At 38.9% G+C, this 17,768-nt stretch overlaps 1 protein-coding gene across 1 annotated transcript in view; it reads left to right on the top strand.

Moving 5' to 3' along the window:
- cdh13 (cadherin 13, H-cadherin (heart)) overlaps positions 1-17,768 on the top strand; it is a 589,258-nt gene that overhangs the window by 439,668 nt on the left and 131,822 nt on the right. Inside the window, exon 8 of the mRNA XM_022679628.2 lies at positions 9,941-10,081. Within this exon, the coding sequence (XP_022535349.2) occupies positions 9,941-10,081 (141 nt within the window). The remainder of the gene's footprint in view (positions 1-9,940; positions 10,082-17,768) is intronic.

Below are 17,768 nucleotides of genomic sequence, written 5' to 3'. Positions count from 1 at the left end.
AAAAATGCTCATTTCATTTTGTTGCATCCCTAATTTGAAGATTGAAATGCATCATCAAGTGCTTGCTTTTAAATGTTACTGGTCCCGGTAGCCAAGGCTGGGTTCCTAGAGTGGTGAAATTGGGACTAAACCCAATAAAAGTGCCCTACATTTTAGCAAATCATGATTATGAATCATAAATACTGTACCAGGAACCCAGAGGGAAACGGCCTTTTGGGAATACCATCCATAATTACGCATCCAAAGCCTGTGTCACAACAGTATTCCATCACAAAGAGCTGCGCGGGAACTGGAATGACATGGCTTTCTTAGACCGTTTATCATAATTGGTCACATATTAGCATACTGCAGCGTCAGGACTTTTCGTCTTTTGGATTGTTAGTACATTAGTGTTCATTTTTCATGCTAATTACTTTGGGTTTGAATCTCATGATTCATTTACACACTGAGGGTGGCTTTTTTGGGGCTCCATTAGGGAGCGTGCTATGAATCAAGCAGCCGAGCGTGGAGAGATCCATCAGCGTGACTCCTGTTGACTGCTTGTGATCAGTGATTAGGAGAAGAGGGAGTGATGTGATGAAACAGGCTTTACCCTGCTTTTGAGAGGCTCAGGATATGAGGTGGTGCATGAATTATACATGTAAGGGTTTTGATGGATGAAGGGCTGAACTTCCTATTAGGAGGTGGGTTTATTGCTTTGGCTAGGTTATAGGGGTGTGTTTTTATTTTTACAAATATAATACATTTTTTTTTATCTCCAATAAGCATATAGAAAGACTGTGTAGTGCTATAATTACAGATTGTTGTCTTTCTGTTTCTCTGCATTCTCTGCTTGTGCTCTTTTTACCCTGCTCTTTAATGGTCAGGACCCCAAAGAACCCCCACAGAGCACCTGCATCCTATGGGCAGCATCCTGTTAGCACTGATGAAAGACTGGAAGTTGCCCTATACAAAAGTTTCTGTTTCTTTACTCTGACTTTACATCTGCTGCATTTACATTGTAGAGCAACTAGGAAGGAGTGTTTAATAGTGTGAACAGTGAGTAAACACAGTGTGTAAAAACTCCAGCAGCACTGCTGGGTCATAGTGTTATGCTTGACCAATGTATGATTGCTTATGTTATCAGTTACATTTGCTGTATGCACTTAATATTGTGCACTTTAGCACTTTTACAGTACTTTTTTAGTGTTTTATCAGATCACTAAGAATACTGTTATTGCATAAATACCGTGAAACACTGAATTAATCACAAGGTATGACCTGAACTTCATGGCGGAGGTCTTTTTGAAGGTCATAAAATGGTAGAGATGTCTTTCATTAAGTATTTTCACTTCATATCACCTCAGCTAAATGATTTATACTACTCAGTTTGTGTCTTTTATAATTGATTAGTTTCTTTTATTTTACATACAGTACAATCACACTCTTTAACAGAAGCAGCAGAAGTGGGTCAAGCTCAAGTTCAAGTGCCCTAGAAAAAAAGGAGCCACTTGATTTTCTTGTGGCTGTAATTAAGGCTTGGCATGGTGATTAATCACACGCCTTAGCGTTCACTACCAAGACTGTGGCCTAGCAACCTCAATACCCGGCCCTGCTTTGTACAAGGTATCTGTGTTTACCCATTGTTGCGTCGAGTATGTGTGTGTGTGTTTGTTTGTGTGTGTGTGTGTGTGTGTTCATATGTGGCTGAGGAAACTCCTTGTTTTCAGTTGTTCAAAGGCTCGAGCTCATTAGCATACAGAGCCAGGCGAACTCTCTTGAGGAAATCTGCTGAAGCTGTACAACCTCGTCTCCCCCTTCTTCCCTCAGTTTCCTGTCATCTATCTACTAACATGGCCAAAAGTATTTGGACAGTGGCGTAATTGGTGTGTTTTTCCTCTTTTAACCAGTTGAGTGGATTAAATAAAGCAAGATTTAATTTAAGTTGTAGATATTACAGCCCATTTTGCGATTCTTTTTGTCACTGGCTCAAAAGTACCACATTTTATGGACAGTAAGGTGCACCATATTAAAAGGCACACTATCAATGAACGCCTGTTCTCTGGTCTAATGATCTTCATACATAAGGCGCACCATATTATGAGGCGCATTTTAAGCAGCAGTGGTAAGGAACAAGAGTGTTGCCATGTTTCCCATGCTATTTTAGCAGGTAGCGCTTAAGTGTAAGTGTAATTCTTAAAAAAAAATTAAAATCTTTCAAAGTGAAACAAGCACTGCATATTAATCTACACAAATTTATCTCCTGAAAACTTACAGTAAGTTTGGATTTCTAGCATTTTAGAGTGGATAGCAGCAGCGCTAGCCGTGGTTAGCAACGCTTAGCGCTAGTAACTGCCGCCCGACAGCGGTACACTGATGAACCCTGAGTGTTCCGGTAACCCAGGGCGCTATCACTTAGTGGTTAACATGCGCTAAACACGCAGGCTACAGTCCAATATACTCACCTCTGAAGGACGAAAGTGGCTGTTAGCGGCTAATGCTAATACTCCTCCAGCCTGGAGAAATCTCACTGAAACTCCTTTATAATGCTGTACTTAGCAGAGTGGCTTTACTGCTCCTTATATATCTTAACTGGTAAAATTCATACATAACGCGCACCGGATAATAAGGCACACTGTGTATTTTAAGTGTGCCTATTAGTAATAAGGTTATACAGTAAATGGTCTAGCTATAACTAGCTATATTTAAAAAAAAAGAATATGTTTTGTATTATTTTGATGTAAATCACCTGTTTAGAACCCATGGGCATCACGAAATTCTGAGCTTCCTCCATTGAGAGGCGTGGTAAGGCCTTGTTTGTGGTCCTTCTTAAGTTTTATCTTCTGGTGTTGCTGAGTCTACCAGTGTGTTCCCTCTTTTTTTTTAATTGCACTGAATCTTTTATTTGGTTGCAATTATAAATTGCATAATATCATTCTCATGAACAGCTACCAAATGCAAATTGAACACTGTCCAACTAGTTGTGAGCTTGTGAAAATAGAGGGACTGTGTGAAAAGGGTCTAATTTAAGAGTCTAATAAACTAACCAGTTAATATGTCTTTTTCAGTTAAATAGCTGTTTGTTGATTTTCTTTCTTAGAGCTTCCAAACAACTTGCCTTAACTGCCTTAAGTGTCCCATTAGCAAAGCAAATTAGAGGCATCAGGCGTTCTCTGTTAACTCCCAGGGGCAGAAACTTTACTGTTTTGCGGTAGTACGTGAGCGAGAAGTTTCCGGTAGGGTGCGTTTGCGACAGTTCCCCCAGCGTGTGTGTTGTTCAGCCTGCCTGGTGTTCTGACTCCCCTCTGTGCTCAGCTAAAGATGAAACTGAAAGCTGTGTGTGCCATCATCCAGCGAGGTGCTCAGCCAATCGACTGCTAATGCACGTTTCACTCAGTCAAGCTCCTGTTAGATAGCTGTAATGGACGGGACGTGCTGGACGAGCATCGATACAGTGGTTATACAGTAAATTACTGGTATAGATGGCATAGATGAGAGCCTTTTCACAACCAGTCTATCACTGAGAATACAGTCTTAGTAACCCTCTTTAGATTATGATATACGAGCTGTAAACATGTAATAATTGAGTTTTTAAAGTAGCCTCTTTCTGTGACCTCTCAGTGACCATTCTACTGGGTGCATCTGTGTGGTCTAATCTCTTATGGTAGGTAATGCTGTACAATTATTCCTCTCTGATGAGCACAGCTGGAATAAAAACAGTAACATTTGCAGTGCCTTGAGGTTTGCTCAGGGTGTGGACAGATGTGATAAAAAAGTAATGAAGCTTAAAGAGCGAAATGAGAGGAGCACTATTTTAACATCTCCAGAGCTAGAAAGTTACGATTGCAATCACTCCCATCGCGCTGTTCAAAGAATAAAGGAAATGACCTGAAATTGCAAATGGAAGGCGGTGGGAAATTAGCATTTTCAGAACTTAGTCAAACTTTGATAAAGCAGGAGTTCAATCAAAATGGGATTGGTGGAGGGTGAGAATGGAAAAGTGCAAAGAAAACAATGGTTATAAGCCAGGGAGAATGAAAACGAGGGAAAGACACGGGCAGACGTGGACATGACAGAGTTTATACAGCATTTCCATATCAGGCAGTCTGCTATACTTCTTATTCATATCATTCTGGTAGGCTCCTCCAAGGCTTTTGTACGGATCATTATGTTCTTGAGGGATGAAAGGAGGATGGATGAATAAGCAGAGGGCCTGGAAAGAGGAGGCCAGTCTCTTTCAGAGAGCTGCACAGAACAAAAGAGGCAGTGGAAGCATGATTATGGCATCACACCTTTTCATGAAGACAAGGCAGTAATCTCAGTCGGAGGTTCATAACCCTTTCTACACTCGCTCGCCTTTCATAGGTCTATACTTCAAGTGTAGCCTCCAGTCAAGAGTCCTTCCTGCACAGGCGGAGGTTGCTGACCGCTAGGGAGCAGCAGCGCTGATGATTGTGTCACTAAGTGCAGTAGGAACTTTTCTTAGGGCAACTCTTTGGACCAGACTTTTGGTCATTATTCATTCAAGAGTAAAAGTCTAATAATGTGCAGGAAAAGGAAATGGCCTGGGTTACTATTAAGATGTCTTTAATTTTAAATCATGCTGCTCATGCATCAACGTAATGCAATGATTAAAAGAATAATTTACTGAACCAGTGCATGCACCTGAACCTGCCATGTGACTTCTATATTAATTCCATATTTGGTGTTGTTTCCTAAATACAGGAAAATGGTTGTGCTGTCTAGTCTTGTGGACCATATGCCACACTGGAGTGGTTCCCAAAGAAGTGTATGTTGTGATGTATAAATATGTAAGATTGTAACATTATGTGGGATAAAAAAAAATGTTCAGATACAGTTTTACAAGCATATTTACCACCCTGTCACACTGTCTGGCTGTTTCCCAATTGCATATGCATTTGTTATCCTGAAACATGCTTTCAGATTACGATTATTAGGGGGGAGATCTCAGAGAACATTGAGCTGGAGCTCAAGTGGCTTCTTCTAATGTAGAGAAACATGAAACATGAGCATATATTGGCTCTTTGGCTAATGCCAGGCATGAGCTAGATGGGGGTATAAAGCCCCCCAGCATTGAGCTGTGAAGCAATGCAACTGTGGTCTCTGGAAGGATGGTGCTCCAACCAATACTTTTGGGGGAGTTAGGGATTTGAGATGTTGGGGCTGAGGTGGGGAAGTGATCATCCAGCATGCTATATGCAAACAAATGATCACAGAAGTGCTCCAAAATCAAGTAGAAAGTCGTCTTCTTCCTTTCTGGACAGTAGAGATAGACACTCCAACAAAAGCAGAATAAACTCTCTTTTGATGGCCTTTGTTTTAGAAGTGACAATGTATGAACAGGTGTCCCAATCATTTTATCCATATAGTGTTTCAATGTTTTTAGAAGCTGTACCTATTGCCCACTATTGGACTTGAATCTTGGCATTTTCATGGAAATGACTGCAGTTATGTTGCCTTTTTGAAATGTCTAGTGCGTTTATTTGAGATCAAACTGCATTAAAAGAAGAGACTAGGTTGACCTTCCCAGGCGTTCCTCGAAGGTGACGGACATGACGGCGTGACGGAGCTGAAGAGATGAAGTTGAGGGCCACTGTGTACTCATTATGATGTTGTCATGTCACGCAGGGGCTCCATGCGAGGGCTGTGACACCAGTAAGATTAAATCTCCTCTCACCTTCCTCTCATCCAGATGGATGTACCCCTCCCTCACCCAACTCGCAGGTCTGTGAAGGACCATCTGTTTATCAGTGGTAAATAATTTCGGAGCTGGTTGTCAGTGACACCCATCCTCGCCAATCTCTGCCACCATCTGCAGCGACACATGCAGCAGAAATCTCACAGCGTCCTGCTGTGCTTTCCCCCCCCCGCTGATCCGTGGTCAGGTGGATTACAGCGCGATAGCACTTTATTATCAGAAATGGATGAAGCTGTCTGTCAGGTTCCGTGTTAGATCATAGGTGCGGTAGGACTGAGCGTTATGAATTAGAAGATTAGATGGACTGATATGAAGGTTGCTAGGTGTTGTGGTTGAGGAGATGTGCTGCATTCCAAAAAATATACATAGCAGCTAATAATCACGGTAGCAGCAGTTGTATTTAGGCCTTTAAGCTTTGCACCTGTGCTTTTTACTTGGAGCCAGACTCACCTGCCCCCTTATCCAAGGCCAAACTTGTCTCAGACTGCCTTCATTGAGTTTAGCCAGTACGAGAATGGCTCAGTGGTAAAAGTTCAGTTCTTATAAGTTTGATAACAACAGAAGTCCTTAAAGGCAGGCCAGTTTCACTCATGCAAGACCAGCCTCCTATCTTTTTGAACGAGAAGAGACCAAACTACTCTAAACCAAAGGTCTAATTGCCATTTGAATATCATATTTACTTCACTGATAAAATCTGACCTCATGAACTTCATTAACAGTTTGTAACATTTGTCTCGTAAATGCACCACTCTCTGCACAAGCAGTAAGCTGATTGGCTCTTTTTGTTGAAGGACACCATGAACAAAAAAGGGCATGATGCCAAGGCTGTCAATCACCTAATTCCTGAGTGACCTGCCTTCTAACAATGTAGTCGAAAAATGCGTTAAAACTTGGTTTCTAGAGGTAAATAAAACCAAATTTTTGCCAATATTAACACAGGTTAAACCTTGTGTGTCAATGTTTTCTTCAGACAATGGTTTGAGGCATTTGTGTAATAATTTATTAATGCAGTTATAAAAAAAAAAGCTCTTTGGTGAATCGATTCAGTCTTAAAGGATCCATGCTGTCTTAAAGTTTCAAAGGAGGGACAGACTCCACACTAATGCCTATAGATTTTGAATGGCATGTCCCAAAGAAAAAAGCTTCTCTAGTGTGCTATGTAGATGTAAATATCTTAATAACTTTTGTATGTACTGTATATATATATAATGTTTGTGTTATTATGTTTGTCAGTTTTAGCAAAATAATAGTAATAATTCTCACCTTCTAGGAGTTAAATTAATCTCAGCATTGTGTGTGTTTGTATTATTACTCTGTACTGTAGGTGCTTGGTATTGCACATCCGTTTTCAGAACTGAATAATTAAGGCGAGTCAAGGAGGAGTCCTGCAAATGGCTCTACTTATACGCCTCCATTCTCCTCAATGATCCTCTGAGCAGCAGCCGGCATATTAAAGAGGAATTTACCACTCTTTTCTCTTGCCTCCGGTCTTCCACATCCTTTACTTTCAAGATCTCCTTCCACAAAGCCTGCAGACATCTCAGACTTCCCAGCAGAACTTTCTTTGGTGGACTTTTTTTTTTTTTTCAGAGCTAAAGGTTTGCCAAAATTATGTCCAACTATGCCACTTAAGTGTATTAGTAGAAAAAATATGTTAGGAATGTGGTGGAGCCAGAGCAGTGCATTGTGGGTAGAGTGAGCCGAGCATGAGTCAGGTGCCTGCTGGGGACTGTATGAAACAGATGGATGAGTTTTATTAAGCATGTGGTACTTAACATTGCACTGAGTGGGATTTCAATAAGGAAAAATAAATGGATTAAGAACAGCACCATGTGTAATACGCTTTTGCTTCCCCATTTTCTGTGAGGAATGATATTACAAATGCTTAATGTCTCAGTAATTATTATAAATATATGGCTTTTCTTTTGTGGAAAAGGTTTATTTCCCAGATGAGCAGAAAAAAAGCTTTCTGCCAGACACAAAGTGGGCAAAGAAACTTAAATGATTTGTTTTCATAAATTGGAAATCATAAAGGCTGGAATATTTGCAGACCTTTTTCTTTTTTTTTTTTTTTTGTGGCTCCGTCTATTGTATTAGTGTTGAGTAATGAGAGGAGAAACACAGGCAAGCACAGTTTAATATATTCAAATGCTAGACTGTCTGTGAAAATGGATATTGTTTGCCCAGGTGTACACATTAAAGTGTCCATTGAATGGGATAAATCCTATTTTAAAATGAAAGACCTTGATGTACACTCTTTAAACTAAAAGTCATTTAATGATTTATTGAATCAATGCTGTAGAAGGACCATGTTTGGTTCCATAAGGAATCATACTTGAAACAGAGATGTGTTGAATATGAATAATCTTTAAAAAGGTAAAGAACACACCATTACATTAAGTCAAGTTTCTTTAGAAACCTTTTAAAGGTTCTTCACAATCACACATCTCTGTTCTTGATGGAACCAAAGGTAGTCGTTCTATAGTATTTCACAAATACTAACTTTCAAACTTGGATTAAACCATATCCAAGTCTGCTCCAAACCATTGCCCAGATTAATAGATCAAAATCTAGTCCCATCTAAAAAGGTGGTCTTCAATCAGAATCTACTCAACCATGGTTTAGTTCATCTGCACTGTGAAAATACCTTTTTTTTAGATGTTTTAGCCTTTTAGACCAATTACAGTAAATTGTGAGTTATTGTCACTCAATAAACAATAGAAGAAGAGGAAAAAGAACTGTTATTGTGATATCTGACTCTTTTGTATTCATGCTTGTGATTTCTGTATCTGCTGTAACTGTAGACTATGTCATGCCTGGTGCTATAGCTACACTTGACTTTCCCACGATCTCCAGTCTCCAGACTACTTTACTTCACCATGACACCACACATTCCCACGATCACATGACTCTGCACACGGCACCTCCAGGAAGCCAGTCACCGAAATTCTGAACACATGTGTAATTGTCTTGTTTACCTGCATTATAAAGTGTTATTTCCTTGCATTCCTTTATGTTTATTTTATTTTTTTTATTTTCAGCCTGCCCTCTGCTACTAATTTCTGTGTATTATACCTACACTGTTTATCTCTGACTCTGAACCTAGCTTTTTCTCCGTTACTGACCTGCTGTGCTGTTTATCGTTTATGGTATGTGTTTTCTATCAAGAAGCTTGGGTTTTTGCAGGGATGCAGTTTTTGTCACAACACCTACAAAAACAAGTCAGTTTTTTTTTTTTTTTTTTTTTTTTTTTTACAAACTACTATATATATGGAGATGCAGCCCATGTAGGCGATGGTTTATGGTTTCTCAATAAACTGCAGTGTGAAACCAAAACTAATCAAACAAAATGTATAAATACACCTTAGTTTAGGCTTTTCATTTTCCATGTCCACAGTGTCAAATATGTATCCAAATTGTCCATGTAAACAAGTGATTCTGGTAGACATCCCATCAGCAATCTTTAACCTTCCATGGGTCATGTCAAAATTCATGGCACACGATACAATTTCTTGTCCCGTGCCTTTTGGCATATCCTTGTAGTCTAAGATTATAAAGTGACTCTATACAGTGTACAAGTCTTTAAACCGACATACTGTATCTATACTGGACTCAGTGTAAGATCTGAACAGAGATACAGGCCTGACATTTCTTTCCGTCTGGACGGTTAGAACCACATTGATTTTTCCTGCTGTTGTAATATCATAAAAAAAACAAAACAAGAAGCCAGCAGCTCTGTTTCTGCACTAAAGCCTTTACACACTTCACGCAGAACGACTGCAAATCAATGCAAAGGAAATCTCACTCCTGTGGCTCGCCTGTCTGTCGACTCCCATTGATGAAGCTTTGCGGTTCCTAAGTGAACTGAGCAGTTTGTCGCAGGGAACAGCTCGCTTTCAGTTTAAAAAAACAAGCCAAAGACCTCTTTTTTTCTGTGTAGCGAGGAGTGTGACCAGTCAATGCAGTGATTTTTGGATTACTGTTTAATTGCCCTTGTTTTCATCAGATGACAGAAAGTGTAAATGCCTTTTCAGAACACTCCTAATTGTTTTCATTGCTTATCGACAGTGCTTAACCAATGCTAAATCAGCAGTGATTGAACAATTACTCGACGTCAAATCAAGGCACTCGGAAGTGGCTAACCCTTGCCGTGACTGTGTTGCTTCTAACTACAAGCCCTGGATGCCTGGTAACTCATGAAACCTGTTTTTTTTTCTCTTGTTTATTTTCTCGTCCTGGCAGACTCTGCCCACCACACAATACGAGCTGGAGATTGTTGCTAAGGACATGGCAGGAAGTGAGGTGGGGCTGACAGGGACTGCCACAGCCACCATCACCATCACGGACAGGAACGATCACGCGCCGGAATTCACCCACTCACTGGTAGGAGAACCTGATTATTTCCCCTTAAGTTCTTTCTGTTTCAGAGTGGAGATAAATATGGAGAGGAGAACTTGACAGTGGCTCGGTGTTGTCTCTTGAGTGGAGATGGAGATTTTCTAACATTTATTTTCTTTTACAGCCAAAAGATGCTGTATCTTTAAGCATTTGTTCAGTGTACTCCTAAACCTGCACGTTGGTATGTTATACAGTAAATCAATGACTGGAGAAAGCATGGACAGCACAATGTCTTTATTAACTAATACTGGAGAGACTGGTTATCTTCCTAACCTACATCATGTCTGTTTTGGTCATTACATGGATAAACTGAGTTGTAGTCCAACTTGTATGACCTGAACTTTTACTGTTGGAACATAATACTGGTGTCCATATTTTCTACAGTCATTTATATAATAGGTAAATATATAATAGTAGCTATATTAGAAATATGCCCTGGAGGAGCCTGGAGCAACACAGTATAGTATTAAACATTGTTTTTTTTTTTGTAATAATCTTATCAGATAGTTCTGTTGTTCTCTTGATCTCAGTCATACTCTCTGTGTTCAGTTGGCTAAAGAAACTCTAGCCAATAAGCTCGGCCTGTTTTCAACCATTTCCCATTTTTAATCAGCCTGTTGTTAGCTTTGCCTTTTTTTTTACCTTTTTTCATCTACCTTCTCTGGTAGCATTAACATTTAGCTTTAACCTCACTTCCACATACAGTATGCTATACAGGATTACCCGTTGTAAATCTAGCTATATACCTACCCACCATCCATTCATTGTTATTCTCCTCCACCAGTCTTATACACTGCTTTTGGACAACTTTATCCCACTCCTGGTGCAAAAATTCAAGCAGTTCAGTTTGGATTGATGGCTTGTGATCATCCATCTTCCTCTTGATTATATTCCAGAGGTTTCAGTTTGGTAAAATCAAAGAAACTATTTTTTCCAGAGCTGTATATGCTGTCATATGTATGCACATAACATTGAAATTTAGTCCCGATGTACAAGATTGTGAAGGGACCTGTGAGTCCCATGGAGTCCCATAGAGTCCATTATGAATTAAGAAGTCTACTGTGCACCATATTTAAGATATTTCAATTTGATCTACTAAACCCTGTCCCACATGAAAATAGAGTTTTCTTTCATAGGACACCACTTTTTGTGTAGTTAGTGTTTTACCTTAAAAGATCAGTCACCCTATTGTCTAAATTTTTTGATCTGGTGATAGCAGGCCAAGACTGGTGATCTTGATCATGCTGACATTGCCTACATTCAGACAGATCTACAGGAAAAACTCTGTATTTGCCTCAGAACTGTACTATATAATACGGTATTGCACTATAGTTGGGATGTTTAACCAGTTTTTTACACCTGATTGTTTGTGGACCATCTAAATCTTTTCACAGTGCATTGTTGTGGATTTTCTAGCTCTCTTAACCTATTTAGACCATTCACTCCATATTGCCTGACATGAACTTACCAGATATAGCTGCTGCTGAGCACGTTGGTTCATTTTCCGCTGATGTGTCAAGAGCTTGTCTCCCCAATTCAATTTTCAATGGATCTGGCAGAGACCAGACTGTAATACAGTGTAATAACATCATTTTTTACAGTTTGTGTCGCTGTTTATGAGAATGTAGTGCTTTCTGGTGTATGGTGTACTGTTCTTATTGGGCCAGGTAAGCTTGGTTTTTGCTTGTTGTAAATGCACATTTATGTAGTAATGTTTTTACAGAATCTTTGGATAATGATTTAGCACTTTAAATCACAGTCTAATTAAGTAATCAAATCCTTAAGAGTAATTACGACTTAATTTACCTTAAATATTTAGCAGCAACTGATTGCCTCCAAAGATGCTTGTAATGATTTTTCTATTTGCAGAGAAACGTTTAAGCTAAATGAACTTCTGTTTTGCTGCAAACACTCGCTAAATACACTAATAGCATGAACATTGACATCAGCAAGCGCTAATTAAGGAGTTGCTCTATAAGAAACACTAGAAACTGTTGGCTTCAAAATAATCAGAATCTCACATTTCTTGCAGCAAGAAGTAGCTGTCCAGAATTTGGTCTTTTTCATTTTTTTTATTTTATTTCTTTTAATAATCCTGGATGAATCCGAGAACCTGAACACAAAACACAAAACTATTTTAACCATCATGGGAAAATGCATCTCAAGCTCAGCTTCAGTGTTCTTCAGGTGTTCTTTACCTTTTTTGCTGTTCAACCTCTTTTTTAGGGTTTAAAATATGCTTATAAGTAATTTATCATTACCATCCCGTTTGTGTAAACAGATGTGTAACAAGCTCTAAACAGGTAAATCTGTATGTCTAGTGAACGTTAGGCCTTAAGAAGGTTCTTCACACTCACACATCTCTGTTACAAACTTGTATCTCTATAGAATCAAAAGTGTTTCTCTTGTGGTATCACTTAAAAACCTACATTTTTAAGAAATTCTACATTTAAACATTTTTTCAGATTTGTATTGTTCCTTGTCTGTTGGATATACTTGCTCTGTATGGTAACAGTATTTTATCATAAATTATCAAAATGAACAATACAATAGACTTTAAACATTAAAATGTTAAAGGCAGGTTTACCTTCAACTAAAAATCCATTGTACACAAAAATGTAAGTGATTCCAGTGCTAGAGTATAAGCTACAGTTTATTGGGGAAAAATGTACAGCTGTTCTGAAAGGAGGCTCTGGTACCCATAATTGAGTGCATTTATTTATGCATTTATTTATTGTCAATGAGTGTACATCTTTATTTTTGGATAGTATGTATCTGCATTGGAATATACCTAAGTACCTACATTTAGTTACTATGCTGATTAAAATAATGAGAGTATATAATTATCTTATACAGCTCTGAAAAAAAAAGTAAGAGGCAACTTTAAAAAAAATATGATTTTTTAATTTTTTTTATTTTACCAAATTGAAAACCTCTGGAATATAATCAAGAGGAAGATGGATGATCACAAGCCATCAAACCAAACTGAACTGCTTGCATTTTTGCACCAAGAGTGGAATGAAGTAATCCAAAAGCAGTGTGTAAGACTGGTGGAGGAGAGCGAGCCAAGATGCATGCAAACCTTTTTTCCACCAAATATTGATTTCTGAACTCTTAAAACGTTATGAATATAAACTTGTTTTCTTTGCATTATTTGTGGTCTGAAAGCTCTGAATCTTTTTTTGTATTTCACATATTTCTCATTTTCTGCATATAAATGCTCTAAATTACAATATTTTTATTTGAAATTTGGGAGAAATATTGTCCATAGTTTATAGAATAAAAAACAATGTTAATTTTACTCAGAAATATACCTATAAATAAAAACAACAAACTCAGATAAACTGATTTAGAAACTGAAGTGATCTCTTTTTTTCACAGCTGTATTTTCTGAAGTTCTCTCCAAGTACTCCACTCTGACTTTTTCACTGATTGAATCTAAACTTGCACCAATCAGATTCATCTGTTTTGAAAGGAGACTGCACCATAATTCACATTTTAAAGTACTCTTCTTAGTGTTTAGTGCAGTTACACATTCTGTCCCAAATCTCTAAAACGTACAGACTATTATTTTTAGGCTAATCAGATTTGTTTTCCTGAAAACAACAGATCTTTTAAGATGACTGTCTGCACTGTTACTTGGTTATCGGGTTTTATGGGGTGGTTGTGGTAACAAGGTTGCCGATAGTAACTAATCTCTGAATTTTAGTGAGCTACTGGATAGAGTGTAGATATGCCAAAAAAATAAAATCAGATTTTATTGGGTTTCATAGCTGTTCAAACTTCATCAATCTGGTTAAAATCTAGAAACAGGAAAATAAGAAGCCAAAGATACTAGTACATTAAATATAATCCTGCAGGATTGCAGTTTAAAAATGTACCTTAATACTGAATCTCAGCTTTTAGCTTTTTTATAGCGTAGTACCTCAAAATCAGAAATTCTCCAAGTGTTACTCATATGTTGATTGATATTATGATTTGGAAGTCTACATGCGGTGCTTGTGTGTAGTAATTCACGGCTCAGCTTTGTTGTAGCCGCCTTTTGACCGAAATAAATTCTTGGCCTCAAAGAACGTCGGGGCTACCGCTTGATTCAAAGCCTCTCATTTGTTACAGAAGGACGTGAAGTGCTCATTTGTCCAGTAGTCTAGCTGAGCGACCTTGATCTCTTACGTTTCTTTTGATATAAAAAAAACTCACAGCTGCTTGGGAAATAATACAAGGACTTTTCTTATGAAATCAAAGGGTGTCTTACTCAATTCTACTTAAAAAAAATAAAAGAAAAAGAAAAAACTCAGTGCTGTAAATGTCCCACAGGGCCCAGGCTGTAAAAAGTATATGCAGCAAAAACACAACAGAAGAGGAGTTTTATGAGCAAGATGCAGCTAAAATTCGTTTTTAATACATGTTTATGAGAGTTCTACTTTTTCATGTTCAAGGACGGGAGCTGTTTACTTTGTATAAGAAGTAACAACAAGGAATAACAGCATCAAATTTCGTCAGCAGACTGTAACTGAGTCAGTGAGTATGAACAGCTGCCTGTTAGACTGCTGTTTAGTTCCCTCCCAGAGACCTTCACCAGGCTCTTCAGCTGTCAGTCACACACTCACACACACACACACACACATCTGCTCTTCTTGTGCTGAGTCTGTCTAGAACTCTTCGCACAGAGACACAGAGTAAAAGCTGGCAGCTTATCCATCACTTTAATCAGAGATGTGGCAAAGTGGCAGTTTTGATTCACATACGCTGTAGGTGATGGACTGGATCTCACACACACACACACACACACACACACACACACACACACACATGCTTGTCTTTTGCTGTGACCTTTGCTTTTTCTTTTTAAATAACTTGTGATATAACTCCTAGAGTTGTGTCCCATTTATAGCACACTGCATATCACTGAAAGTTCATTTTAAGAGAGGTTAAATTTAAGGTATGTGTTTAAAAATATCCAAAATAGGATTTATGGGGGGTGAGTGCACTGCATAATTAAAAACTGCAGCTCCAAGTGGTCCAAACGGACAAAAGCACTGTACCGGATCATGCTGCCTGGCATCAGCAGCCAGAGTCAGACAGAGCACAATTGGCCTTAGAAGCGATAAAGGGACTCTGTACACTCATCAGCCTTAATGTAATGTTGGTGGGGCTCGGCACAAGCATCAGTCAGCTGACATTCTGGCTACCCAGTGGTGCCGCATCAGTGACAGTTCAAAAAGAGGTGGTGGCCGGCTTTGCATGGACCATAGGAGTCACAAACAGAGATATTGAAATAGTGCATTACTGTCCAATATGGAGCGTATTTGAGTAGCTAATATATAGAATACAGTCAACAGTATGATATTTATTGATGTGGGAGTGTCTTATCTGTGAAGTAAGTATTTATTAGCTCAGTAAAACACATCACAGCATTACAATAAATACAAACAGCAATTTTACAAAAAGCTGTGCTTTAACATCACTGTTTTCCTTAAAACATCTCCTAATCTCTCCTCATCTGAGTTTAATAGAGTTACTTCTAGTTCTCATCATATCAACAACTGGTTTGGTAAATTGGTAAATTTGGTAAATCAGGTGAGCTGCTGATGGAACTGAATATAATATACATGCTGGCTGAGGAGCATCCAGGAGAAATCTGGAACTACACTTTGGTCTTCAGTTTGGCTCACAGGATATAACATAGTAACTTTTTTAAAAATGAAATTTCCTTGTTACATTTTACTGTACGTATGTTAATTTGCATCTGTTCAAATCATAGGTGGTGCTTTTTTTCAGGTAAAAACACTCATATTGCTGAGATAAATAGATAAATAGTGTAATTTGCTTTGGTGCCTAAAACCTTTGCACAGTACTGTAAGTGATACCAGTCCATGGCTTGAGTGGCTATTGTTGTTTAGCACATACCAAATATAGTACAAGAAAGGAAGCCAAAGACCTGGTGACAAGACCATGGCCTCACTGATAGACATAGTGAACAAAGACTAGCTCATGTTGTTAGATCTGACAAGAAAGCTACTGTGGCACTGTAATTGTACAGTAACGATTGACAAATGGCACTATATTAAGAGATCTTGTCTCATGAGTTGTTGTTAAGCTTCCCAAATGAGCCCCATCGTTACAGTCTTGGTCATTTTTAAAGTGTACCACCCACTTGGGGCCCTTGTTTAACCCCTACTGTTCCCCTCACTAAACCCATGGCACCGATGGGCAAAACTTTCTGGAACAAAATTGGACTACCCATACAGGCTTCCCAGCATCTAGAAAGCTGGTTAAATGTTATGGCTGGTTAGTGTTTGAGGACAGTAAAGTATTGCAACAGAAACACACTTATACATCTTACACTGTGGTTCTCTTTCTGTTTAGTGGTGGTAATTCTTTCTCCAGAAAATGCCACCTCTGCACTTTGTTGGTGGAAAGATCGAGTGAGAGAAAAAGAGAGAGAGAGAGAGAGAGAGAGAGAGAGAGAGAGAAAGAGAGAGAGAGAAGATGGAACAGTGTAATCCAGGCACTCATTTTGAGTCATGTGCTTTTTAATGGAAAAGCATCAATGCTTGTGTCAGGGTCCCGGAAGCATCACCTCACCCCATTGGCTCGTTTGGCCCGTAGCCGTGATGCATGGCTTTGTGTGGGGCCTCTGGGTGAGGAATGTGGGTGTTCTGAAGTGATGCTGGGCCGTGTCCTGCCCGGACCTTCGGCTAATGCTCCCATTTCTCATTTCACTGTAACAGTGTAGAGACGCTTTAAGAAAAGAAGCACGGGGAATGCCTTTAGTAATTCTGCAGCACATCCTTTACCACCACAGCACTGAAAAATAATGCTAAGTGAATAGATAAAGCACAATGTAAGCCCAGAGCCTTTAGAAAGCTGCTGGAGATCCATTCAATAATTCAGTTTTTAATCTTCAGGCAAGCTTTCCTATCTTACTTGTTGTGGGTTGCAAGTTATATATGGCATTATTTTCATTCTATGTGATCATTTTCAGCCATCAAATTGATCTATATAATGATTTTTACAACTGATTTTACAGCTGAAGCATCTTTACAGAAGTCTGGTAACAGGACATAGAATCAGACAAAACATTGAACACAGACTATACAACCCCCAGTGAACAACAGAGCTGTAGAAGGATCTTCCTAGAAATCTAAAGATGGCTCTCGGGACAAAGGATCTCCTGAGTCTGTCTGTAAAGCAGCTCTGTGACAGTAACCTGCCACTGAAACTGTTCCTGTGCATCATAAACATATATAAAGAGAATGGGTTCCCATTCTCCTCTGGTCAGACTAATTATAAATGAAATCAAATGTGTATTTGTATAGGGCTTTTTACAACAATTGTTGTCACAGAGCAGTTTTACAGAGATACAGGTCCAAGCTTCTTATTAGTAAACACCACATGGTAGTGCCAACAAGGTGCTGGCAAGGTGGTGGTATCAAGAGTGTCAAGGTGGTATCAAGAGTGTCAAAGAAAACATCCCTCATACTAAGAGAAAGAAACCAACCGTAGGAGGACCCAAAACCCAGTGAGAGGAACCCATCCTCCTCTGGTCGAGCCAAACAGCACAAACAAATACTATAGCCATAACAACTGCACAAAGAGACGTTCTAGGGCTGTGCGATGTTTGAAAAACTGACATTGCAATATATATCATGATAAAAAATATGATTTT

Source organism: Astyanax mexicanus, chromosome 9 (assembly GCF_023375975.1).
Source record: "Astyanax mexicanus isolate ESR-SI-001 chromosome 9, AstMex3_surface, whole genome shotgun sequence".
Taxonomy (NCBI): domain Eukaryota; kingdom Metazoa; phylum Chordata; class Actinopteri; order Characiformes; family Acestrorhamphidae; genus Astyanax; species Astyanax mexicanus.
Note: the sequence above shows the minus strand (reverse complement) of the source record. Positions and strands in the feature narration are given on the sequence as shown.